General features: G+C 44.7%; 1 protein-coding gene across 1 annotated transcript in view; it reads left to right on the top strand.

The window, feature by feature from the left end:
- LOC127584150 (pyroglutamylated RF-amide peptide receptor-like) overlaps positions 1-25,376 on the top strand; it is a 32,257-nt gene extending 6,881 nt beyond the window's left edge. Inside the window, exons 2-6 of the mRNA XM_052040730.1 lie at positions 2,273-2,431; positions 3,745-3,806; positions 5,315-5,547; positions 22,422-22,519; positions 24,994-25,376. Of these exons, the coding sequence (XP_051896690.1) occupies positions 2,273-2,431; positions 3,745-3,806; positions 5,315-5,547; positions 22,422-22,519; positions 24,994-25,376 (935 nt within the window). The remainder of the gene's footprint in view (positions 1-2,272; positions 2,432-3,744; positions 3,807-5,314; positions 5,548-22,421; positions 22,520-24,993) is intronic.
- The last annotated feature ends 599 nt before the right edge of the window (positions 25,377-25,975 follow it).

Genomic DNA, 25,975 nt, shown 5'->3' with positions numbered 1-25,975 from the left:
TTTTTCATTGCACAGCTAAACGAAAGAGATTTTACTCCCTCTTTGTTCCAAACTCCAAATGATGCAGATCTTATCTCTTTGTGACAGGCCAACCCTCACCCCAAGAATTAACCTAGTGAATCCCATCTGGACTGCCTTCAAAACTTGTACATCCTCTTTGAATTAAGGGAACTGAAACTGTACACAGAGCACCAGGAGTGGCCTCACCACATCCTCTATGCTTCTCATTTCTAAACTCCAACCCCCTTGTAATAAAATCAGAATCAGATTTATTATAAGATAAGATATCTTTATTAGTCACATGTACATCGAAACACACAGTGAAATGCATCTTTTGTGTAGAGTGTTCTGGGGCAGCCCGCAAGCATCGCCACGCTTCCGGCGCCAACATAGCATGCCCACAACTTCCTAACCCGTACGTCTTTGGAATGTGGGAGGAAACCAGAGCACCCGGAGGAAACCCACGCAGACACGGGGAGAACGTACAAACTCCTTACAGACAGCAGCTGGAATTGAACCCGAGTCGCTGGCGCTGTAATAGCATTACGATAACTGGTACCCTACTGTGCCTTTATCGCTGACATATGATGTGAAATTTGTTGTTTTGCAACGGCAGTACAGTACAAGGGCATAAAATTGCTATAAATTACAAAATAAATAAATAGTGCAAAAAAATAGGAATAACGAGGTAGTGTTCATGGGTTCATGGACCGTTCAGAAATCTGATGGCGGAGGGGAAGAAGCTGTTCCTGAAACATTGAATGTGGGTCTTCAGGCTCCTGTACCTCCTCCCTGATGGTAGTAACGAGAAGAGGGCATGTCCTGGATGGTGAGAGTCCTTAGTGATGGATGCCACCTTTCTGAGGCACCACCCCTCGAAGATGGCCTCGATGGTGGGGAGGGTTGTGCCCGTGATGGAGCTGGCTGTAGCCAATGTGACAAATGCCTACCTAACTACCTGCTGTATGTCAAAGTCAAAGTTGAGTTTATTGTCACATGCACAAGTACATGGATGCACAGGTGCAATGAAAAACTTACTTGCAGCAGCATCACAGGCACACAGCATCAGATAAGCAGCATTCACAAGAAAAACATTTTAGTGCAAGGTGGTTAAAGTTGTCATGGTGGTGCTAAACTATAGTGATTAGGGTTTTGGTGGTTGGTTAAAGAACAGATAGATCTTTTGTCTCTAGATAATAGTCTACCTTTTGAATCCTGTACTTTCCTACGTTAAACTCAACTTACTAAGTTTTCACCCAGTCACTCAATCTTTCTATATCTTGCTGCAGAATCCAAATATCCTCATTGCAGCATACCCTCCCACCTATTTTCATGGAGTATTGTGTACAGTTCTGGTCGCCCCGTTACAGGAAGGATGTGGAGGCTTTGGAGAGGGTGCAGAAGAGGTTCACCAGGATGCTGCTGGATTAGAGGGCATGAGATATAACGAGAGGTTGGGCAAACTTGGGTTGTTTTCTCTGGGCTGAAGGGAGACCTGATAGAAGTCCGTAAACTTATGACAGTTATAGATAGGGTAGACAGTCAGAGCCTTTTCTCAGGGTGGAAATGTCACATAATGGAGGCGTAGGTTTAAGGTGAGAGGGGGGATGTTTGAAGGAGATTTGTGAGACAAGTTTTGCACACAGAGGGTGGTATGGTACGTTCCTGGAATGCACTAACAGTGGAGGTGGTGGAAACAGATACAAAAGCAAGCAATATTGAAGAGGCATTTAGACAGGCAGATGAACAGGCAGGGAATGGAGGGATGTGCAGGCAGATAGGGTTGGATTAAATTGTATCATGGTCATCACAGATATTGTGGGCCAAAGGGCCTGAGCCTGTGCTATATTGTTCTATATTCTATGTTCTATCAGCAAACGTGGACACTTCACATGACTCAGGCCCTCGAGTCCTGGCTACATCCTTGTAAATCTCTGCACTCTTTCCAGTTTAATGATGTCTTTCCTATAACTATACACAATACTCCAAGTTTTATATTACCTGCGCACATTCAAACTGAACTTGTAGTTCGTTTGTTATGTGAATAGGTACACATAACACATAGCTTGAATGGGAAAGGTTTAGAGGGATATGGGCCAAATGTGGGCAAATGGGACTGGCTTAGATGGGAACCTTGGTCGGCAAGGACCAGTTGGGTCAAAGGGCCTGTTTCTGTGCTGTATGACTCAATGACTCTATGAAACTGATTTAAAATGTACAAAATTGATTGAATTATGCTGGGGCAGTGAACAGGTCTGACTTTTGTTGGCAGGCGAGTTCCTGTGCAAGATGATATCGTTTGTCCAGACCATGGCTGTCTCCACGGAAATTCTGACCATGGTGTGCATCGCTGTCGAGCGCTTCCAGGGTGTGCTCCATCCACTGCGGCCCAGAAGCACCTGCACATCCCTGCAGGGTAAGAAGCTGACAGGTATGCATCACTGAAGTGCCAGTCAATGAGGAGATCATTCCTTTTGGATCTTGTCAATAGGTTACAGAGTAACAGTGTGACTCGATCATGGATATGATCCTAATTCTAACTCCTAGACTTTGAAGTGTCAGTTAAATATTTGGGGTTCTGGGATTCATAAAAAGAGGCAGAGAGTACAAAACCCGGGAAACTATTTAAAACCTGTGTAAAACACTGGGAAAGCCATCCAGCATTGCATTCATTTCAGATGACTATACATTAGGGAGGATCACAATGGTTAATTGTATTTGAAAAGGGTAGATAGAATGGTCTAACCTTTCATTCTCATCTAACACCATGCTGTCTGAGTATTGGACCATGACTCCTTTATGTGCAAGGTTTTTCTATTACCTGCTACACATTCAAACTGAACTTCAGACAATCTGCTGGAGGAACTCAACCGGTCAAGCAGCATCTGTGGGGGAAAGGGATGGTCGATGTTTCAGGTCGAAACCCTGCATCAGGACTGCGTCAAGGTTTCGACCCGAAATGTCGACACACCAAGGGCAATATACAGTGCCTCACTGAGCTACCGACCTGCATGTTTTTAGGATGTGGGAGGAAACTGGAGCCCATACGGTCACAGGGAGAACGTGCAAACTCCACACAGGTAGCACTGGAGGTCGGGATCGAACAGGTCACTGGAGCTGTGCTCCACTAGCTGCACCACTATACTGCCCCTTAGTCTCTATTGAACTTGATTTTCACTGAAGTCTCATGGAGACAGACGTATTATTCATCTGTTTGTTTTACCTGATGTCAAGTCAAGTCAAGTCAAGTTTATTGTCATGTACACAAGTCCGTGTGTGCACAGGTGCAATGAAGAACTTGCAGCAGCATCACAGGCACATAGCATCAGATAAGCAGCGTTCACAAGAAAAACATAAACATAAATTATAGACAATTTTTACAAGAGAGAACACAAACAGAACAAACATAAACAAAGTCCATTTTAGTGCAAAGTGATCAAAGTAGTCACAGTGTTGCTAAACTGCAGTGATTGGGGTTTTGGCGGTTGGTTCAAGAACTGAATGGTTGAAGGGAAGTAGCTGTTCTTGAACCTGGTGGTGTGGGGACTTCAGGCTTCTGTACCTCCTGCCCGATGGGAGCTGCGAGAAGATGGCATGGCCCAGGTAGTGGGGACCTTTGATGATGGATGTTGCCTACTTGAGGCAGCGCCTCCTGTAGATACTACAGATGCTCTGAGGCTTCTCAATGTGGAAGCTGCTATTGAAATGCATTTCTGTCTGATTGACTGGTTTCTGGTATTTCAGCGGTTGTCTGGTTGTCTGCGATGGCCATTGCTTCGCCCCTGTGGTATGCACAGAAGATTGAGGTACATGAGCTTCTTCTCTTACCCTCCGAACCTTGACCTCTCACCCCACTATTCCAATAGTAAAATCTGAATAAATAACTAGAACAGTATTCTAATAATATGAGCCGACAAAACTTGCTGCCTTTTTCCTTCACGCCTACAATGTATTCTAATCCTCTGCTGCTGCTGTTCATATCGTCTGCATTTCCTTGCCATCCTTCAGGTGGGTGAAGCTCTTCTCCACTTAAAACAGTGTGCAACACACAACACAATTCAGGTTACTCTTCACCCACCCTAATTCCTGTCAGGACTCTATCCCAGTTCCTCCATTTCTGTAGCATCTGCCTCGAGACGCTGCCTTAATGTTGGTGCTCCTCAGCCAAGGTTTCACCCTTCCTCAGCTGACAAGGCCAATGTCCACTCCAACTAATTTTCTGCACCCCTGCTTCTCCCACCTAAGTGTCTTCTCCTCACAACTTTACTGGACACAAATTGTTTCCCTTATTTAAGAAGTTTATAAAATTATGAGAGGCATAGATAGGGTAGATGGTCAGAGTCTGTTTCCCAGGGCAGAAATGTCAATTACCAGAAGGCATAACTTTAAGGTGTGAGGGGGAAAGTTTAAAGGAGATGTGCGGGATTAAGTTCTTTCACACAGAGAGCATTAGATGCCTGGAACGCACTGCCAGGGGTGGTGGTGGAAGCAGATACGATAGTGGTGTTTAAGAAGCATTTAGGCAGGCAGGGAATGGAGGGATATGGATCACATGCAGGCAGATAGACTTAGTTAATTTGGCAGCATGGTTGGAACAGACATCGTGGGCCGAAGGGCCTGTTCCTGTGCTGTACTGTTCTATGTTCTAAGGGAAATGCTGGCATTGGAACCAGTCCAGAACGAGGCTAATTCCTGGCTTGAGAGGGCTGTCCTCTCCCAAACGGCTAAAGGAATTAGACTGATATTCTTTGGAGTTCAGGAGAAGAAGCAATGATCTTATTGAAACGTAAAAGATCCTTGGGAGATATGACAGGGTAGGCAGCGAGATGCTTCTACTGTGGGATAATCTCAAACAAGGGAACAGAGTTACAAGATTGGGGGGGAATCATTTAAAACTGAGGTGTGAAGGAATTTCTTCTGACAGAGGGTGGTGAATCTCTGGAATTCTCGGCCCAGACGTTTGTGGAAGCTGGATCATTGAGGATATTTGAAGAAGAAGTCAATATGGTTTGGAATGATCAGTGATTTGAGGGTCTAATGGGGAAGTGGCAGAGAATAGCAGATGAGGCCTGGGGTAAATCAGCCATGGACCTATTGAATGGTGGGACAGGTTTGAGGGGCCAAGTGGCCTACTCCTTGTTCACCTTCCACACTGCCAGCCCCACATTCAATCACTTCTGTCAATGCCTCTCGACACAATGCCAGACTGACTCCCACATTCACCCCTTCCACAGTTCGGTCTGCTACTTGTCTGTGAACGGGATCAGTGATTTCCTTAGCGGCTGTGTGACGTTGCTGTGTGATTGTTGAGCAGGTTCAGCACGATTTCCTCTTCGAAGTGCACTACATCTGCTGCCAGGAGGTCTGGCACCAGCCCCAGCAGAGGAAAGCCTACACCACCATCATTCTGCTGCTTGTTTTCCTTGTCCCACTCATGACACTGGCAGGCATCTACGGGAAGGTGGCGTATGAGCTGTGGTTCAAGCATCGCGTTTACGACTCCGTCTTTCAAGCCCTGTCCAGAGCTGAGCTGAACAAGAGGACAAGGTAAAGTTCAACAAAGAACCTTTAAGGTTACTTTGGCTTCAGATGTGATGATGGTCTTGAGGACTTATCTTGAGAAAGGTGTTCTGTAAATAGATCTTCTGTTTATTTTGCTTTTCACTCATCAGTAACCTCTTAATAGTAAAGGTAAAGTTTGCATGCTTCTGTACAAACATGCAATAGACCAAGCAATTCCTCCAGAGATGTTGTCTGCAAACTTGGAATGTACCCAGCTTTCGCTAAATGTTTCACTAAGTGGTTGCCAGTAAACGATTATCATTAGTTTATGCTCTCAGAGGCTCTCAACAAATGAGGGCTTTGGGAAAAGATGCCCTCAATCAGTGACAGTCTGGTAAGCAGTTCTTTCACTGAAAGATGCTTTTGGCAAACAATATTTGGAGATGTGATTGATACCTTCTCTTAAAGGCTGACCTCAGTAAATCACGTTCTTAGTAAATGCTGCTCACTCTAAATTAATATGCCAAGGACACACTTATAAAATGATCATCTTTGTAAATATCATAAATACTGCATTCACAGCATGACACTCTGTAAATAACATTCAGTAAATAGCAATCTCTAAATAACAATTTTAGTAATTAACATTCCCAAAATTAAGACTTTTCAATCAATAAAATTCTCAGTAAACGTCACTCTCAATAAATGTTACTCTGAGTAAATGTTGCTGTCTGTAACTGTCATTTTCAACAAATGCCACACTTAATAACTGCCATTTTCAGACACTGCTACTATCAGTAAACGTCGCAGTCAGTAAAATATCAGTCTCAGTAATTGTCAATGTCAGTAAGTGTTACTCTCAGTAAATGTCACCCACAGTAACTAATATTTACAGTAAATGTTGCTCTGTTAAACGTTACTCTTAGTTATAATACTTCCAGTTAAATGATGCTCCTAATAGACAGCACGGTGATGGAGCGAGTAGACCTGCTGCTTCACAGCTCCAGTGGCCCAGGTTCAATTCTGACCTGCATTGCTGTTCTCCCTGTGACTGTGTGGCTTTCCCCCAGGTGCTCCAGTTTCCTCCCACATCCAAAAGACATGGCGGTTGGCAGGTTAATTGGCCGTTGTCAATTGTTCCTGGTGTGTATCTGAGTGGTAGAATCTGGGAGGAGTTAATGGAAACATGGGAAGAACAAAATAAGGTTATTGTGAATGGGTGCATGGAACTGGTTTGGTCTAAAGGGCCTGTTTCCACACCATGTGACTCTATGATATTCTATAATAACTCATCCTCAGTGAATAAGGCTCTGTGTACGTATTATCCCCAATGAATAATGCACAATTACTCTCACTGTGTGAGTAAAAGTCTCGTAAGTCTTCTCAGTGATGTAGGTTCTTATTACATCAGGATTAGTTAATAATGTTTTCAGTGTATAACCTCTTTAAATGTAACTCTCAGTGAGTGATGCTTATTAAATGTCACTCTCAATAACTAAAGCACTGAGTAAAATGTGCGCTCCTGAATAATGCTCTCTGTAAAAGTCACTCTCCATAAATATTGTCATTTGTAATTCACTCAGTAAATGTCACTCTCAGTAAGTGTCACTCTCAGTGTCGCTCTCAGTAAATGTCACTGTCAGAAATATGAAATTCAGTAAATGTCACTCTTAATAAAAACGTAGTTGTCAGTAATTATCACTCAGTAAATGACTATCTCAGTAAACGTGTATTTGAGTAAATATCACTCTTAGAATATGTCACTTTAAGTAAATATAGGACCCAATAACTGTCAGTCTCAATTAATGTCACTCTCAGGAAGTTTCATGCTCAGAACATGGAGCTTTCAGTAGGTGTTGCTTTCAGGAAATGTCACTCCTCATTAAAAGTCATTTTCAGTAAACGTTACTCTCCATAAATGTCAATTTCAGACATTCCTGCTCCCATTAAATGTCACTGGTAATGAATGTCCAACTTTGTAAATGTGACACTCAGTAAATGTCACTCTCAGCAAATGTCTCCCACTTCCCGTCAATAATGCTTTCAGGAGAATGTTGCTCTCAATATGTTGCTCTCATTGAATAACATGTGCAGTTAAAAATCACTCTTAGTAAATGTGTTTAGTAAATGTCTATTTTGTTGATCTTAATCTCAGTTAAAGGTCACGGGTCAGTAAATGTCACCTTCAAGGCTTGTCACCATCTGTAAATGCCACTCTCAATCATTATTAATTTAAGAACTCTCACTCTCACTTATTGTTGCTCTCAGAAAATGTAACTCTCAATAAATGTCACATTCAGTAACTTTCAATCAATGACACTCTCAGTAACTGCCATTTTCAATTAATGTCACGACAGTAAATGTCACTCTCGTTAATTGGAGGACTTAGGAGGCTGCAGATGCTGGAATCTGCAGCAATGTACAATCTGCTGGAGGAACTCAGTGGGTCGAGCAGCATCTGTGGAAGGAAAGGAATTGTCGACGATTCAAGTCAAAACCCTGATGCAGTCCTGATGTAGGGTTTCGACCTGAAATGTTGATAATTCTTCTCACCCCACAGATGCTGCTTGACTTGCTGAGTTCCTCCAGCAGGTTGTTTACCACTCTGTAAATATCACTCAGTAAATGTTTGGTTTCAGGAGATGCCAATCTCAGGAAATCCGACTTTGAGCAAATGTCACTCCCAGTAAATGTCACTCTCAATGAATGAAGCTCCTTGTAAATGCCCATCTCAGTGAAATAATGCTCTGTAATGTAGATTTAAGTGGATAATGCTCTCAGAATAAATTATCAGTAAATATCCCCCTCTGTAAATGTTACTCTCAGTGGCGTTCTCTATAAAAGGCAATCACGGTAAATTCACTCTCAGCAAAAGTCGATCTCAGTGAGTGCCTCTCCTCATTAATGCAGCTCTCATTAGGTGTCAGTGTCAGTAAACACTGCTTTCAGTAATTGTTACTCTCAGTGAATGTTACTCTGTGTAAATGTTGCTCTCAACAAATGTCTCTCTCAGTAACTTACACTGTCAGTAAATGTCCATTCAGTAAATGTCAATCTCAGTAATTGTGAATCTCCATAAATGTCACCTCTGGTTACTCTCACTCTCAGTAAGTGTCACCCTCACTAAATGTGGCTTTCTGTAAAAGTAGTTCTGAGTAAATATCACTCTCAATAAGTGTGACTTTTGGTAAATGTTACTCCCAGTAAATATTGTTTTCAGGAAACGTCACTCTCAATAAATGTTGCTCAGCAATGGTCACTCTTATTGAATGTTATTCTATAGGGTTTTTGTTAATAACTGACCAATCCACAAATATTAATCTGTCAGTAAATGCCACCTAGTAAATATCACTCTCAGGAAATGTCTTTCTCCATAAGTGTCATTCTCCATAAAATGTTCTCAATAACTGTTACTCTCAGTTAATGTTGGTCTCAGTGAATGTTACTGTCAATAAATGTCACTCAGTAAATGTTGCCTTGATTAATTGTCACACTGAGTAAGTGTACTCAGTATGCATTGATCGGTACATGGAACTGTGATGTTGAGGCCATAACAGAGACTTGGTTGAGAGAGGGACAGGAATGGGTGTTTAATGTTCCAGGGTTTTGATGTTTTAGAAAATATACATAGAGAAGGAGGTAAAAGAGTGGGGGGGGGGAGTTGCACTACTAATCAGGGACAATATCACAGCTGCACTCAGAGGAGAAATAATGAGGGCTTGTCCACTGAGTCTCTATGGGTAGAACTCAAAATAAGAAAGCTGCAATCACTCTGATGGGATTATACTACAGACTCCCCAATAGTCACTGAGACATTGAGGAACAGATATGCAGGCAGATTAGGGAAAGGTGTAAAACTTATGGGGTTGTTGTCGTGGGGACTTCAGCTTCTCTAATATAAACTGGGACCTCCTTGGTGTAAGAGGTTTAGATGGGGCAGAATTTGTTAGGTGCATCCAGGAGGGTTCCTTAAAACAATATGTAGATAGTCCAATGAGAGGAGGGACCGTACTGGACCTGGTTTTGGGAAACGAGCCTGGCCAGGTGACTGACCTTTCAGTGGGAGAACAGTTAGGAAACAGTGACTACAACTCCTTAAGTTTTAAGATAGCTATAGATAAGGACAAGTATGGACCTTGTGGGAGAGTATTAAAATGGAGCAGGGCAAATTACAAGAATATTAGGGCTGGAACTAGGGAAAATTAATTGGGAACAGCTGTTTTTGGGCAAGTCCACGTTTGACCTGTGGAGGGTGTTTAAAGACCAACAACACAGAGTACAGGACAGGATGTTCCTGTAAGAAGGAAGGACAAGGATGGCAGGGTAAGAGAGCCTTGGATGTCGAGAGAGGTGGTGAATTTAGTCAAGAAGAAGAAGAAAAAGTTTGTAAAGCTTAGGAAGCTGGGATCAAACAGAGCACTTGAGGATTATAAAGAAGCCAGAAAGGAACTCAAGAAGGGAATTAGGAAATCAGGAGGGTCCATGAAACATCCTTGGCAAGTAGGATTGAAGAGAATCCCAAGGCATTGTATACATACATCAAGAGCAAGAGGACAACTAGGGAGAGGGTAGGGCCACTCAAGGATAAAGGAGGGAACATGTACTTGGAAGCAGAGGATGTGGGTGAGGTCCTTTAATGAGTACTTGCATCAGTATTTACAAGGAGAAGGATGTGGAGGATAGGGAGGTCAGTGTGGAGTGTGCTAATGTGCAGGGCATTTCGAGATAAAGGAGGAGGTAGCGTTGGGTCTCTTAAAGAGCATTAGGGTGGATAAGTCCCCAGGGCCTGATGGGATATACCCCAGGTTATTGAGAGAGGCAACAGATGAGATTGCTGGGGCCTTGACCAATATCTTTGTGTCCTCTCTAGCCACATTCAAGGTCCCGGAGGACTGGCGAGTAGCTAATGTTGTTCCATTGTTCAAGAAGGGAAACAGGGATAATCCTGGTAATTATAGACCAGTGAGTGTCATGTCGGTGGTAGGGAAGTTACTGCAGAGGATTCTTAGGGATAGGATTTATGAGCATTTGGAAAATCACAGCCCCAATTAGGGAAGTCAGCATGGCTTTGTGCAGGGCAAGTCATGCCTTACTAACTTCATTGACTTTTTTGACGAAGTGACGAGGGTGATTGATGAAGGTAGAGCTGTGGATGTTGTCTACATGGATTTTAGTAAGGCGTTTGATAAAGTTCTTCAAGGGAGGCTCATCCATCAGAAGATTAAGATGCATGAGATCCACGGTGAATTGGCTATTTGGATTCAGAACTGGCTTGCCCGTAGAAGACAGAGGGTGGTGTTCGATGGGACTTATTCTAGCTGGAGGTCTGTGACTAGTGGTATTCCTCAGGGATCCGTACTGGGACCTCTGGCTGTTTGTGATGTATGTAAGTGACCTGGATGAAAATGTACATGGGTGGATTAGTAAGTTTGCAGATGATACAAAGATTGGTGGTGGTGTGGATAGTGTAGAAGACTGGCAAAGGATACAGCAGGATATAGATCAGTTGCAGATATGGGCAGAGAAATGGCAGATGGAGTTTAACCCGGCCAACTGTGAGGTTTTGCACCTTGGGAGAACAAATGTAAAGAGACAGGACACTGCTAATGGCAGGACCCTTAACAGTGTTGATGAGCAGAGGGATCTTGGGGTCCAAGTTCATAGCTCCCTGAAAGTAGCTACACAGGTTGATAGGATGGTAAAGAAGGCGTGTGGCATGCTGAGGCACTGAGTTCAAGAGTCAGGAAGTTATGCTGCAGCTTTATAAAACCTTAATTAGGCCGCAGCTAGAGTATTGCATTCAGTTCTGGTTGCCCCATTACAGGAAGGGTGTGGAGGCTTTGGAGAGGGTGCTGCTTGGATTAGAGGGTATGTGCTATGAGGAGAGGTTGGACAAACTTGGATTGTTCTCTCTAGAGCGGCAGAGGCTGAGGTGAGATCTGATAGAGGTTTATAAGATTATGAGAAGCATAGATAGAGTAGATAGCCAGTATCTTTTCCCCAGGGTTGAAATGTCTAATACCAGAGGGCATGCATTTAAGTTTCTCTCCATAAATGTCACATATAAGTGTAACTCAGCAAAAGCTTCTTGCAGTGAATGTCCTCAGTAAATGTCACTTTCAGTACATATTTATTCAAATAATAACACTCTTTGAGAAACAAAGGACTGTAGATGCTGGAATCTAGATGAAAAACATGATGATGTTGGAGGAACTCAGCGGGCCAGGCAGTATCCGTGGAGAAGAGCAGGCGGTCAATGTGTTCAGGTCAGGGACCCTTCTTCAGGACTGAAGATAGGAAAAGGGGAAGCCCAATATATAGGAGGGAAAAGCAGAGCAGTGATAGGTGGACAATAGAGGGGAGGTGGGGTGGGCACAGGGTGGTGATAGGTAGATGCAGGTAAGAGATAGTGATAGGCAGGTGCGGGGGAGGAGGGGAGAGCAGACCCACCGGTCAAAGGTAAGGAGGAAAAAAGGGTAGAGAAAAAGAGAGAGGCTAGGATAGGGAAGAAAAGAAGAGGAATGGTGGGGCTGGGGGGTGCGCGGGTTAAGTGGATTACTTAAGTGGGAGAATTCAATGTTCATGCCATTAGGCTGCAAGGTTCCAAGATGAAAAATGAGGTGCTGTTCCTCCAGTTTGCACTTGGAATTCTCCTGGCAGTGGAGGAGGCCGAGGACTGACATATCAGTGATAGTGTGGGAGGGGGAGTTGAAGTGAAGGGCAACGGGGAGATGTAGATCGTGCTTACGGGACAGAGTGCATGTGTTCTGCGAAATGGTCACCCAGTCTGCATTTGGTCTCACCGATGTAGAGGAGGCCACACTTGGAGCACCAAATGCAGTAGATGATATTAAGGGAGGTGCAGGTAAATCTCTGCCTCACCTGAAAGGACTGTTTGGGTCCCTGGATGGAGGTGATGGAGGTGGTGTAGGGGCTGGTGTTGCACCTATGGGTGGAGGCAGTGGAAAAGTCCCCGGGGTGGGAGTGGGATGGGTGGGGGGGAGGAGTGAACTAGGGAGTCGCGGAGAGAGCTGTCCCTGCGAAAGGCAGAAAGGGGTGGGGAGGGGAAGATATGCTTGGTGGTGGGGTCCCATTGGAGATGGCAGAAGTGGCGGAGAATGATGTGTTGGATATATAGGCTGGTGGGATGAAATGTGAGGACAAGGGGGATCCTATCCCTGGTGAAAATTAGTGGCGAAATTTATGAAACTGTTGAGTTCTGTACGGATGCAAGAGGTGGCACCCACGCAGTCGTCCATATAGCGGAGAAAGAGTTGAGGCATAGCTGGGGCCCATGCGAGTGTTTCGTGAGTCGTGAGTTCCGTGAGTCCCCCCTCACTGCTCCCCGTCTGTGATCTCCTCCGCTCTCCGGCTCCCCAAGGCTCACTCAGACTTGGCTCCACATCCTCGCTCTGTCTCAATGCCGCCATCTTGTTCCAGGTAGCTTCCAGGTCCACTTCCATGTCTCCCAGTTCAGCTCCAGCTTGGATCTCCACTACGTTCACTCGATCCATCGCTGCTCTCTCCGGTTCTCCCTCTGTGCCCTCTGTTCTACCCTCTCTGCCATGCGCTGACACCTTCTAGCCCTCTCTCTACCCCTTCCACAGCTCCGGGCCTCGGTCTCCAAGATGTGCGCAGGACCATTATTCTTTGTCATTCTCTGCTGTATCCACGCTCTCAATGGATGATCCTTCGCCTTCCTCACTGCTGTCAAGGATCGCAAGATCGCCCGCCTCCAGACCCCTGTTGCCGCACGGTCCTCTGCCTCTCCCTCCCCTCCTTCCCCACTTGCTCCAAGCCGGAAGTTCCCACCGCCGCACGATCCTCCGGCTCCCCCTCCCCCACCTGCCTGGACACCCCCACCCCAGCCTCTGCCCTACACCACTTTCTGCTCCCACCCCCTTCCCTGGGCCCTCCCCCTGTCCAGGCTTCACCTGTTGCCTCTGCTCTGTTCCTTCCCCCATCTACATCTAACATCCCACCTTGCCCACCCCCAACCCCCCATCCCCTCCCCCTACCCTGACCTCTCCTCCTGCTTCCCCTCTTGTTCCCTCCCCCCCATCCACCTCCTATCCTTCATCCCACTCTTCACTCCCACTCCCAACCCTCTCACCCCTCTCCTCTCACCAGTCCAGCCCCTCTACCCCCCTCCCCCGCACCCTTCCTCTTCTAGCCCCAACGCTGACCCCTGCCGGGTCTTTACCACCCCCCCAGACCTCCCCCTCTCTGAGGCTGAGCAGTCTGTTCTCAGCAAAGGCCTCACCTTCGTACCCCTGCGCCCCCACCTCAACAAATTTCGAGCCCGGCACGATGCCGAACTTATTTTCCGCCACCTCCACCTCCGTGCCTTCTTCTTCGGGAAGAAGTCCTCTTCCCCTCCTGATGACCCGTTCTCCTGCCTCCAGCCCTCTCCTTCCAGCTGGACTCCCCCACCGGGCCCGTTACCTTCCCTGGACCTATTCATAGCCAACAGTCGGCGCGACATCAGCCGTCTTGATTTTTCTGCCCCCCTTCACCCACTCCAACCTCAGCCTTTCTGAACGCTCTGCTCTCCACTCCCTCCGCACCAACCCTGACATCATCCTCAAACCATCCGACAAAGGTGGTGCTGTGGTGGTCTGGTGTACTGACCTCTGCCTTTCAGAGGCCAGACGCCAACTCTCGGACACTTCCTCCTACCTACCCCTGAACCATGACCCCACCAAGGACCACCAGGACATCATCTCCTGCACCATCATTGACCTCATCACCTCGGGATATTCCCCCCCACAGCTACCAATATGATAGTCCTGCAACCTAGGACTGCCCGCTTCTATCTCCTCCCCAAAATCCACAAGAAGGGACCAAAGGCATAGCCATGGGCACTTGCGTGGGCCCCAGCTATGCTTGCCTCTTCGTTGCCTACATTGAACAGTCTCTGTTCCAAGCCTACTCCGGCCCTATTCCTCAACTTTTTCTCCGCTATATCGATGACTGCATTGGCGCCACCTCTTGCACCCGTGCAGAACTTGACAGTTTTATAAATTTTGCCACTAATTTTCACCCAGCTTTCCAATTCACTTGGACTATCTCTGACACCTGTCTCTCCTTCCTCGATCTTTCCATCTCCAGCTCAGGAGATTCCTTATCCACTGACATCTTCTACAAACCCACTGATGCCCGCAGCTACCTCGATTACAGCTCCTCCCACCCTGTCTCTTGCAAGGATGTGATCCCTTTTTCTCAATTTCTCCACCTCCCACGACATTCCATGACTTTCCACTCCAGGACATCCGAGATGTCCAACATCTTTACTAACTCGTGGCTTAACCCGACCGTGGTCGAGAGAGCTTGCACCCGCATCTCTGCCATTTCCTGCACCTCTGCCCTCACCCCCACCTCTCCCAGATCCAACAGGGCTAGGGTCTCCCTTGTCCTCACATTTCATCCTACCGGCCTACGAATCCAACACATCATTCTCCGCCACTTCCGCCATCTCCAACAGGATCCCACCACCAAGCATATCTTCCCCTCCCCACCCCTTTCTGCCTTTCGCAGGGACAGCTCTCTCCGTGACTTCCTAGATCACTCCTCCCTCCCAAACCATTCCCCGCTTAACCCAGAAACTTTCCACTGCCCCTGCCATAGGTGCAACACCTGCCCTACACCACCTCCATCCAGGGACCCAAACGGTGCTTTCAGGTGAGACAGAGATTCACCTGCACCTCCTTTAATATCATCTACTGCATTCGGTGCTCCAAGTGTGGCCTCCTCTACGTTGCGAGACCAAACGCAGACTGGGTGACCGTTTCGCAGAACATCTGTTCTCCATCGGTAGCCGCGATCTGCATCTCCGGTTGCCAGTCACTTCAACTCCCCCTCCCACACTATCACAGATATGTCAGTCCTCGGCCTCCTCCACTGCCAGGAGAATTCCAAGTGCAAACTGGAGGAACAGCACCTCATTTTCCATCTTGGAACCTTGCAGCCTAACGACATGAACATTGAATTCTCCCACTTTAAGTAATCCCCTCAACCCCACCCCCACCGAACCATGCCTCTTCTTTTCTTCCCCCTCCTAGCCTCTCTCTCTTTTTCTACCCTTTTTACCTTCTTACCTTTGACCGGTGGATCTGCTCTCCCCTCCTCCCCCACACCTGCCTATCAGTATCTCTTACCTGCATCTACCTATCACCGCCTTGTGCCCAATAACATTCTTTGTGTAGCTTTCAGTAAATAGCATTCTCAGTAAAATGTGCTTTAAGATGGAAATAGTGGGAGTTCAGGGCAATGTCTCCGTGAGGGTGAAAGGTAAGGATGGCAAGAAAGAGAACCCTGGATGATGAGGCATGTTGAGGGCTGATGACGATAACGGAAGCGTATGGCACGTAAAGACAACTGACAATGGCAGAGTCCCTTGAGGAATATAGAGAGCATAGTCGAGCACATTAAAAGGAAATTAGGAGGGCAAAATGGGGCTATGAAATATCATTGGTAAACATGATTATAGACCCCTCTCCTGGTTACAAATGGATTCTGTTTTTATAGACATGGTAGAAAATACTCAAAGTCACTTGCTATTGTAACCACACCTCCACAGTATTAGAATGACGGTGTTGAGGAGGGCCAGATAGCATGAAATTTTATTTATTGTCTTCCTCTGTCTAGTTACAGTGGTACAGATGGGCTTGAGGTATCAGTAGATGTTACATTGCTTAATGGAGTATGGTTGCATAGGTATTAGTAGAGTGATTGTTTGTCAATTTCCATAGCAATTCTCTTAAGTGGCCTCCACAGCGAAACTGGCAGCTTGTGTTCTTTCGAGACAATGGTGTCTGAATACTGCGGGGAGGGTTACATGTAAACTGGGTTCTTTTTAAGAATAGTTCTAATTTGAATTTAATAATATTTATGGGAGCTCGCTTGTATAAATGGATGTCCATAAATTAGGTGTTCATAACCCAGGGATGGTCTGTAAGGTGAATCCCAAGACATTGTATAATTATACTAAAAGGAAGAGGGTAAACCAGGGTAGGTCCCTGAGGGGCCAAAGGGGCAATCTGTGCTTGGAGCCAGTGGATGTGGGCGAGGTCCTAAGTGAATACTTATCTATATTCACCGAGGAGAAGAATCAGGTAGAAGAAGAGTTCAGGGCAGTGGACATTGGTGTTTCTGGAGCATGTTAGGATTAGATGCTGGATGTCTTGGGATGCATAAAGATGAATAAAGCCCCAGTCCCTGACAAGATTTATGCCAGTCTGCTATGGGAGGCAAGGGAGGAGATTGCTGGAGGTCCTGATGGATATTTTTGCATCTTCATTAGCCATGGGTGAAGCACTGGCTGAGTGAACGAGGGCAAACATTGTTCCTAGGGAGGAACAGAGAGACCTTGGGTACCTGAAAGTGACAGCACAGATGCGTGAGGGCTGCTTGCCTTCTTTGCTGGACATAGAATATAAAAGCTGGGGCATCATATTACAAACTTTATAAAACAATGGTTAGGCCACACCTGGAGCACTGTGTGCAGTTCCGGTCACCACACTACAGGAAGGGGGTGATTGCACTGGAGAAGGTGCAGAGGAGATTCCCCAGGTTGTTGCCCGGATTGGAGCATTTCAGTTATAAGGAGAGACTGGAGAGGCTGGGTTTGTTTTCCTGGAGCGGAGGAGGCTGAGGGGGGACATGGAAGAGCCATTAAAGGGAGGTAGATAGGATAGATAATAACAAAAAAAATCCTGGAGTCGAAGTGTCTAAGCCAAGAGGGCAGAGGTTAAAAGTGAGAAGTAAGAGGTTTCGAGGGGATCTGAGGGGGAGTTTTTTCACCCAGAGGGTGGGTTGAGTCTGGAACACGCTGCAGAGGGGGTGGTGGAGGCAGAGACTTGCACCACGTTAAGAAGCATCTGGGCAAGTACTTGAATTGCCAAGTCATAGAAAGGCTATGGACTACAATGCAGTTAAATAGGATGAGTGCGGATAGGTAGAGGGACAGCACAGACGACGGTGGCCCGAGTGGCCTGGTTCTGTGCTGCACACATCTATGACTTTGTTACGTTCAGCAAATTTCTCTTGCAGTAATGTGCCCTTCAATAAATGTCACCACAGAAAAGTTAGCTCTCAATAAATGACAACGTCAATAAAGTGGATTTCAATTAATGTTACTCTCAATAACTGTCCCACAATAAACTTAATTCCTAGTAAACCCTCTCCCCATTAATGTGGCTCTCAATAAATGTCAGTCAGAAAGCGCTCCTTTCAGTAATTGTCACTCTCAGTGAATGTTACTCTGTGTAAACGTTTCTCTCCATAATATCACTCTCAGTAAATCTCACTGTCAGTAAATGTCATTATCAGTACACACTACTTTTAGGAATTTTTCCCCTCAGTAACTATGAATCTTTGTAAATATACACTCAATAAATGTCATTCTCCTTAAATGTCAAGCTCGAGATATTTAACTCTATTTTAATGGCATTGTCAGTAAATGTCATATATGTTTATTAATATCAGGCTTAATATATGCCACTTTCATTAAACATAGGTCTCAGTAAATGTTACTCTCAATAAATGTCCCATTTGGTAAATTTCACTCTCAGTAAATTTCACTCTTTGTTGAATGCCACACTCAGTAAATGAGATTCTGTAAATGTTGCCTAGGTAAGGGTCACTTGCAGTGGAACGTATACCTCAGTAAGTCTCACTGTCAGTGAATATGCACTTTGTAGATGTCATTTTTCGTGCAGAGGCTGTGAGTATATGGAATGAGCTGCCAGTGGAAGTGGTTGAGGCAGGTACAATAATATCATTTCAGAAGCACTTGGATAGGTACATGGAGGGGCAGGGCTTGGAGGGATATGGGCTGGAATGCAGGAAATAAGAATAGCTGGGTGAGCAATGTGGTTGGCATGGACTTGTTGGGCTGAAGGGCCTGTATCTGTGCTGTATTACTCTCTGACCCTCTGACTCATTTCACTTTAAACAATCACTCCTTTAAATTTCACTCTGAGTAAAAGTTGCTTTCAGTGAATGTCACTCTCCATTAATGCCATTCTCAGTAAATATCCCTCTCAGTAAATGACAATCACAGATAAATTTGAATTTCAGTTAACGCCACTCTCAGCAAATGTCACTCTCCATGAATGTCGATATCAGGAAATTTCATTCTTAGTAAGAATCACTGTCAGTAACTGTCATTCTGAGGAATGTAACTCTCAGGAAAGGTTATTTCAGTAAGTACCCGCTCCGTAATGCCACTCTCAGTGAAGGTGACTATCAGTAATTTTCACTTACAGTGATGTCATTCTACATATCTGTAACCCTCAATAAATGTCCCTGTCAGTAATTGTCACTGTCAATTAACGGCAGTCTTGATAAATGTGACTTTCTCAGTAAATATCACAACAGTAAAGGATCATTCTTAACATAGGTCACTCCTGGTAAGAGTCCATTTTCAATAATTCAGTAAATGTTATTTGTAACTGTCACTCTCAGTAAATGTTCCTTTCAGGAAACATCACTCTTAGTAACTCTTGCTCTCAATAAATGTCACTTTGAGTAAATCTCACTCCCAGCAAATTTCTCCTTCTGTCAATGTCCCACCCTCACTCTGACCTCTCTGTCTGTGGCTTCCTGCACTGTTACAAATGCAGCCAATGCTCGCTTGAGCAACAGCAACTCATCTTCTGTCCTGGCACATTGCGGCCTTCTGGACTCTTCTCCAACTTTTCGTAACTCACTCTTTCTTTGTAAGTTTTGGGATTGGCTTTTTCTGTTTGTCATTGTTTTGGCTCAGTTTTCTTATTCTACTGGTATGGACCGGCCTCCTGGCATGTCCCACAACCTTCCCTTTAACGACACATTCCACAGACTCAGCAGCATAATGTGCTTGTCACTGCACACATTTGGTCTCACCCTATCAGAGAGATTCCCTTTCTTCCACCCATCCCTCCCCCACCTTCTCTACAACTCAAAACTAACTTGTTTTTCACTTATTCCCATTCTGACATAGGGTCCCAGACCTGAAACGTTACCTGTTTCTCTCCCCACAGATACTGCCTGACCTGCTGAGTGTTTCCAGCATTTTCTGTTTTTATTTTGGATTTCCAGCATCTGCAGTTTTTAAAAAAAATTATTTTTACGAAGAGGATGGACTTCTTTCCCTTCTTAGAATGGTCAGAAACTAGAGTGCACAGATTTAAAGGAAAAATAAGGATCTGAGGGAAGATGAGGCAAAGGGGTCTTTAACCAGAGTGTGATATAGACCTGAAAACCAATACCTGGAGGAAGGCATTGATGCCACACGTAACTGTATGTATTTTGAACAGGCGATACCTGCAGGGGTTATAGACCAACTGCTGGAACGTGCGATTAGGCCAGGTACCTCTTCTCTGACTGGTATAGACATGGTGGATTGAATAGGTTCTAAGTCGGTGATGTTCTCACATGTACTGTAGTCTCAGTGATTGGGACTGAAATCATGTAATGGTCTCACAAACTGATGCATCCTAAAAGATGTTCAATCAAGTGATACTCTCAGCAACAAGCCTGGTACAGTAAGTGAGTGCTCTTTTTATCCCATTCCCATTGCAGATGTTGCTACAAGTATATCGTATAGTCCCCATGCTAAAAAAAACTCAGTCTATAGCACCTCAGTGAAAGACACAAGAAGCCTATGACACACTTAATAAAAGATAAGCAGTCAATAACCACTGAGTGAACTCAGAGACTAGCACTCTCAATGAACGATGAACATTCTGTAGTCACTAAACAAAAGATGAACTCAGTGAATAACACACTCAGTAAACAACAAATTCAGTCTGTAATACCCTCAATAGACAATGAACTCAGTCTATAACTCACTCAGTGAATGATGAGCTAATCTATCAACACATTCTATAATGCACTCTACGAAAGACAAACTGAGTGAATGATCACTCAGTGAGAAGGTGGATTCAGTTGAGAAACCCTCAGTAAATAGATAGACAGGATTGAAGCACATTTTACAATGCACTCGGTGAAAGGTGCACTTAGTCAATAATGCAAGAAAAAATGCAGTGAATGATGCACTTGGTCAAAGCGTACTCAGTGTGTGACACACTCTGTCCACTTAGTACTTGGTCAATCACACACTCAGTGAATGACACTCAGTCAGTTATTCTACATGGTACGAATTGTACTCATCGAAAGGTACAGTCAGTATAAGATGCACTTAATGAAAGATGGACCCAGTCAGTAATGCAATCAGTGAAGAATGGACTTAATTGATAATGCACTCTGTGAAAGTTACAGTCAAAATTTACTTAGTGATTTGGAGCAAAAAAAAAACCTGCGGATGCAGAAAATCCAAAATAAAAACAGAAAATGCTGGTAATGCTCAGAGATCCAGGCAGTATCCATGGGGAGGGAAACAGAGTCGATGTTCTGGGTCTTCATCAGAACTGGAAAAGTGAGAATAACTTTAAATACCAGCAGTTGAAAACAGAAAATAAAAAACAAATGGATACGGAGAGAGGTACATCCACATCTGTGAAGAGGTGAATGTGCTGAGAGTCCTCTGCCTCCACCACCCGCTGAGGCAGCACATTCCAGACTCCAGCCACCCTCTGTGGGAAAGGTTGGAGTTACCTGAAATTGATAAATTTAATAGACTGTGCGAAACAAGACGTCAGTGCAAGAACAAAACAGAGACAAGACCATGGTAGCACAAGAGGTGGTCTGTAGTCCTCTGTTACTTGACTTGAAGCGCAGGGTTGCCCATGAAGAGGTGTTCTCCAAAGTAGTCACCCAACCTGCACCACTGCTTCACCTTGAAGCATGATCAAGGTGAATGCTACGAAAGGTAGCAAAAGTTGAAAGTCATATTATTGTCACATGTACAAATACATTTGTGCACAGGTGCAGTGAAAACTTACTTGCAGCAGCATCACAGGCCACACAGCATCAGATACACAACATTCACGAGAAAAACCATAAATGAAACATAAATTATACAAAGTTCAAAGTCAAAGTTGAGTCGAAGGAGGAAAGACACATGGTGAAAAATAACACTTTGTTAACAATGTCCCAATGGATATTACCTCAGTTAGGGATGCTGTTTGAGTAATGCACTCAATGATTGATGCATGCAGTGAATGAAGTACAGTGTGGAAGGTGCTCTCAGAAAAACCATGCTCTAGTGAACTTTGCCCATGGTTAGGAATACACTGGAATAATGCATTCAGTGAATCATGCACATTGTGAGTCATTTGTTCAGTGAATATTCCTCTCTGTATCCAGTGCTCTCCCTTTATGAAGACTAAATGCTTAAATGATTAACTGTTGCTTTCATAATGTCTGGTTCTTGTAAATCATAATCTCACTGAAATAAATAATGATTCTTCAATGACGGTCCAGAAATGATTGCTAGGTAAATTGGTATGCCTTGTGAAAAGTGCTGTCATTGAAAGCAATTAGTTGTTCTCTTTGGTAATGAACTCACTGAATGATACTCTCATTAATTGATGCTCAAAATGAAAATATTCTCAGTAAAGGATAACCTTTAGTAAATCATCACCTCAATAATTATGGTCTCAGAAAAATGAGATGCCCAGTAAATGATTCTGTCGCTAAATTTTGCTCTCTTGAAGTGCTCTTTGGTAGAGACCATTCAGTCAGTGATGGTTTCAGATAAGTCTTAGTTTTGATGTGTTCTTTTGTCTTGCCAGCTTTCCAATTATTATATCTGTGTTCTAAATTCAAAACTGAACATGAATATGAATATATGAATATGTCAGTTTTTTGAAGGGAAATTCTTCACTCCATTTAATGCGTTGTAATTGGTACAAAACAGAAAATGCTGGACGTACCCAGCCAGTCGGGCAGCATTTATGCAGAGAGAAGCTGAGTCAATGTTTCAGGTTATTGAACTGTGAAAGTTGCTGTGAGTTGTTTAATGTTGTCCACAGAAAAAAGAAGCATGCGGTGAAGAAGATGGTGGCTGTGGTGATTGTGTTTGCAGTTTGCTGGACTCCATTTCACCTCGTCGTCATGCTCTCTGATTATGGTAATATGTTCAAGTGGCAGGAAGTTCTCTGTGGTGGCTTGAGGTAGCAATGGTCTCAAAATGGGCACCATCATTCGAGTGAAAGGACAGGTAGAGGAGGAATCTGTAAATTCCGTAAGAGAAACAGCTGTGGATGTCTTGGTAGATTTCAGTTTCTGGATCATCAAGCCAAGGACCCTTAAAGGAAAGTTCTTGTATTTATTTGCTGCCTTTCATGAACTCTGGATATTTCCAAAGAGCGAATAAAATCAGCTAATAAATACCTTTCAAAAGTAGTTTGTTTGGATTGTCCAAAATATATGCATATTACCACCTTTAATTCACACCAGAGCCTTGTGCACTACTGAGAGGGGGGCATCCTTGTCCAAAGTGTGCTCTTTCAGCTGAGATCTCATGTGGACATCAAAAATCCCAAGATACAAGTCAAAGAAGAGCAGATGAATTCTCCTCTTCCTTCAGCTAAGATCATTTGCCTGCCTTATCATTTGTCTCTACAAAGCTCTTTGGAATACCCTGAGATTGTGAAAGGTGCTTTATAAGTGCGTATCTTTTCCCATTGGTCTCCTGCAGTCTTGATGATATTAGAGTTCAGGTGAGTGGTCCAAGGAGGGGGGCCAGGTTCAACACTTAGACTGTGCAGAGTCAGTACATAGGCAAAGGACAATAGTCGGCCTCAGCGAAGGGGAAAATCAGACGAGTTTCTGGCTCCTGATCACTATCCCACGACTCTTCTAAAAATGAACACGTTGGTGTTCAGTGAAGAAAGGATCATGTAATCCTGCTCATGGAAAGAAAACTGTCCAACTGTACAGTAGCCACTTTTGATTGGGTACCTGAAGTGTGGCCACTCCAGTGGAAGCAAGTCCAAAAAGGCTGACAGAAAATGTATCCAGGAAGCAACTTCCATTAACTGTTAAGTGTCCTAGGGAACTTTAAGTGAGCATCATCAAACAAAACGCCAAAGGAAAGATGACTAAAAACTCAGTCAAAGAGGTAGGTTTTAATGAACATTCCAAAGGAAGTTAGAAAGCAGAGAGGAATTGAGGGAAATTCCAGAGGTTAGGATCTTCGCAACTGGATGCCAGCGGTGGAACGGGAATGTGCAAGAGAACTGGAAGGATGCAGAAACCTCTGAGGGTTGCGGTGCTGGGGAAGGTTACGTGGCTGGGGAAGAGTGAGGCCTGATGGATTTGAAAACAAGAATGAGAATCTTCAAGACAGCACGTCAGGCGAGCAAGGGTAGCAGTGACCAGTGAGCAGGATTTGGTCTAGGTCAAGACCTCAGCAGCAGAGTTTTGGATTGCTTCACATTTAAAATGTTTCAGATATTTTTCTGAATTCTGTATTATCTTAAGTGGAGGTTGAATGATGTGCTTGTGCTGCAGAAAGGCTTGTCCATGTTCCTGTTACCTCAAGACATCGCCCTTCCAGCCAAAGCCCCTATCCTGGTTTGTAAAAGACCCCGTACTCACTGATCTCACTCTGGCTTCCAGTAAAGCCTCATTTTTAAAGCCCTCATCCTTGTTTTTCAATACCCCCATGGGCCGCTCCTGAAGTCTGCAACCTTCTCCAACACTGCCACTCTGATCTCTGTGATCCAGCTTTCCCTCCATAGATGCTGCCTAACCCACTGAGTTCCTCTGGCTACTTGTTTTTTACTCCAAATTCCAGCATCTGCAGTCTCCTGTGGGCTGAGTTTAATCAACCCACTGTTGGCAGCTATGACATCAGTGCCTGAAGCTCTGAAATTTCTCAGTAAATACCTCCACATCTCTCTCCCTCCCTCTGACATTCTTGGTGAAGAAGGCTTTTGGTACGCTGGCCTTCATCAGTCAGAGCATTGAGTACAGAAGTTGGGATGTTATGTTGCAGTTGTACGAGACATTGGTGAGACCGCATTTAGAATCTAGAGGACACAGGTTTAAGGTGAGAGGGGAGAGATTTTATAGGAACCTGAGGGGCAACTTTTTCACCCAGAGGGTGGTCAGTATGTGGAATGAGCTGCCAGAAGAAGTGGTTGAGGCAGGTACATTAACAAGATTTAAAAGGCACTTGGACAGGTACGTGGATAGGAAAAGTTTAGAAGGATATAGGCCAGACACAGGCAAATGGGACTAGCTTAGATGGGAGCATTGGTCAGCATGGACCAGTTGGGCCGAAGGGCCTGTTTCCGTGCTGTGTGACTCTATGACTTGAAAACGACTTCTTTGGTCATCTGCCTTGTACCTCCTGATGTGGTTCAGGATCTGATCTTGTATGATGTAGTTCTGAGGTAGCACCCTGGGACACATTGCTACTTTAAGCTTTGACTACTGCTTGCTGACATTTATGTATATAGTAGACAGCGTTGGCGATCAGTCAGTAAGGAATGATTTGACTAATTCCCTCCTTAAAGGAAGCAGGTACATTCAGTTGGTGGAGTTTGCGAGAAACATTTGTTCCACTAGTTTGTCTAAATGATCTTCTCCTTTCAGGTAAACTGCAGCTGAACGCAGAGAAGGAGACTATTCTCTTTGCTTCGGTACAGCTTCTGGGTTTCAGTAACTCGACCTGCAATCCCATCATCTACATGGCCCTGAAGGAAAACCTGAAGAGCTTCTGTAGAACCCTACGCTGTCAAAGGAGGAGGATGAGTTGGAGAGCCTTGGGCAAGAGGGTAGAGCAAAACCCTTCCCAACCGTGCACCAACACTCTGCCCATACAGCCACGTTCAGCCTGGGCGATCGATCCAGGCCAAGGTGCCCATTTCTCACAAGTCCACACACTGACCATCATGGATCCAATCAACTCTCAGTTCCCCAGGGCTCAAGGGGATCTCCCTGAAAAAACAAGAGATGCACACATCGCCTTTGTGTGATGTGCTTTCATTGCAACTGCCATCACCCATTGTAGGAGATCGTTGAGTGTCCGTCATATTCCAATCCAACATGATTCATTCATGTGTAACTTCAAAAATAATTGTGTAGCAAAAGGAAAAAGAGCACTAGTCATTTCTGTCATTTTTCCCCACTCTGGGATACGATATTTCTCCGTTTTTTTCAATTGGCTCCTTGACATGCAGAGCAAGTCAATGCAGCTTTGAGGATACTCCAGTAGAAATGGAGAGAAATGAGATCTAGGCCATTTGTATAAGGTCTCACACACATCCTGTAACCCACCTTCTGTGGCACATTTCTGTTAGGCTTTTGTCAATTTATTAATTTTTAAAATTTATGGTGCAAACGTAAAGCAGTGCTTTGTCCAAAACTGAAACACTGCAGATGCCGAAAATCTGAAATAAAAGCAGGGAATGCTGAAAATACTCAGTAGGTCAGACAGCATCAATGGAGATGGAGACCACATACTTGTTTTAGAATACCTGCAGCAGTTCACTGAGGTTCATGACAAAGGACAGGCATGGTAGTGTAGCGGTTGGCGTAATGCTTTACAGCGCCAGCGACCTGGGTTCAAATCCGG

Source organism: Pristis pectinata, chromosome 29 (genome assembly GCF_009764475.1).
Source record: "Pristis pectinata isolate sPriPec2 chromosome 29, sPriPec2.1.pri, whole genome shotgun sequence".
In the NCBI taxonomy this organism is placed as follows: Eukaryota; Metazoa; Chordata; class Chondrichthyes; order Rhinopristiformes; family Pristidae; genus Pristis; species Pristis pectinata.
Note: the sequence above shows the minus strand (reverse complement) of the source record. Positions and strands in the feature narration are given on the sequence as shown.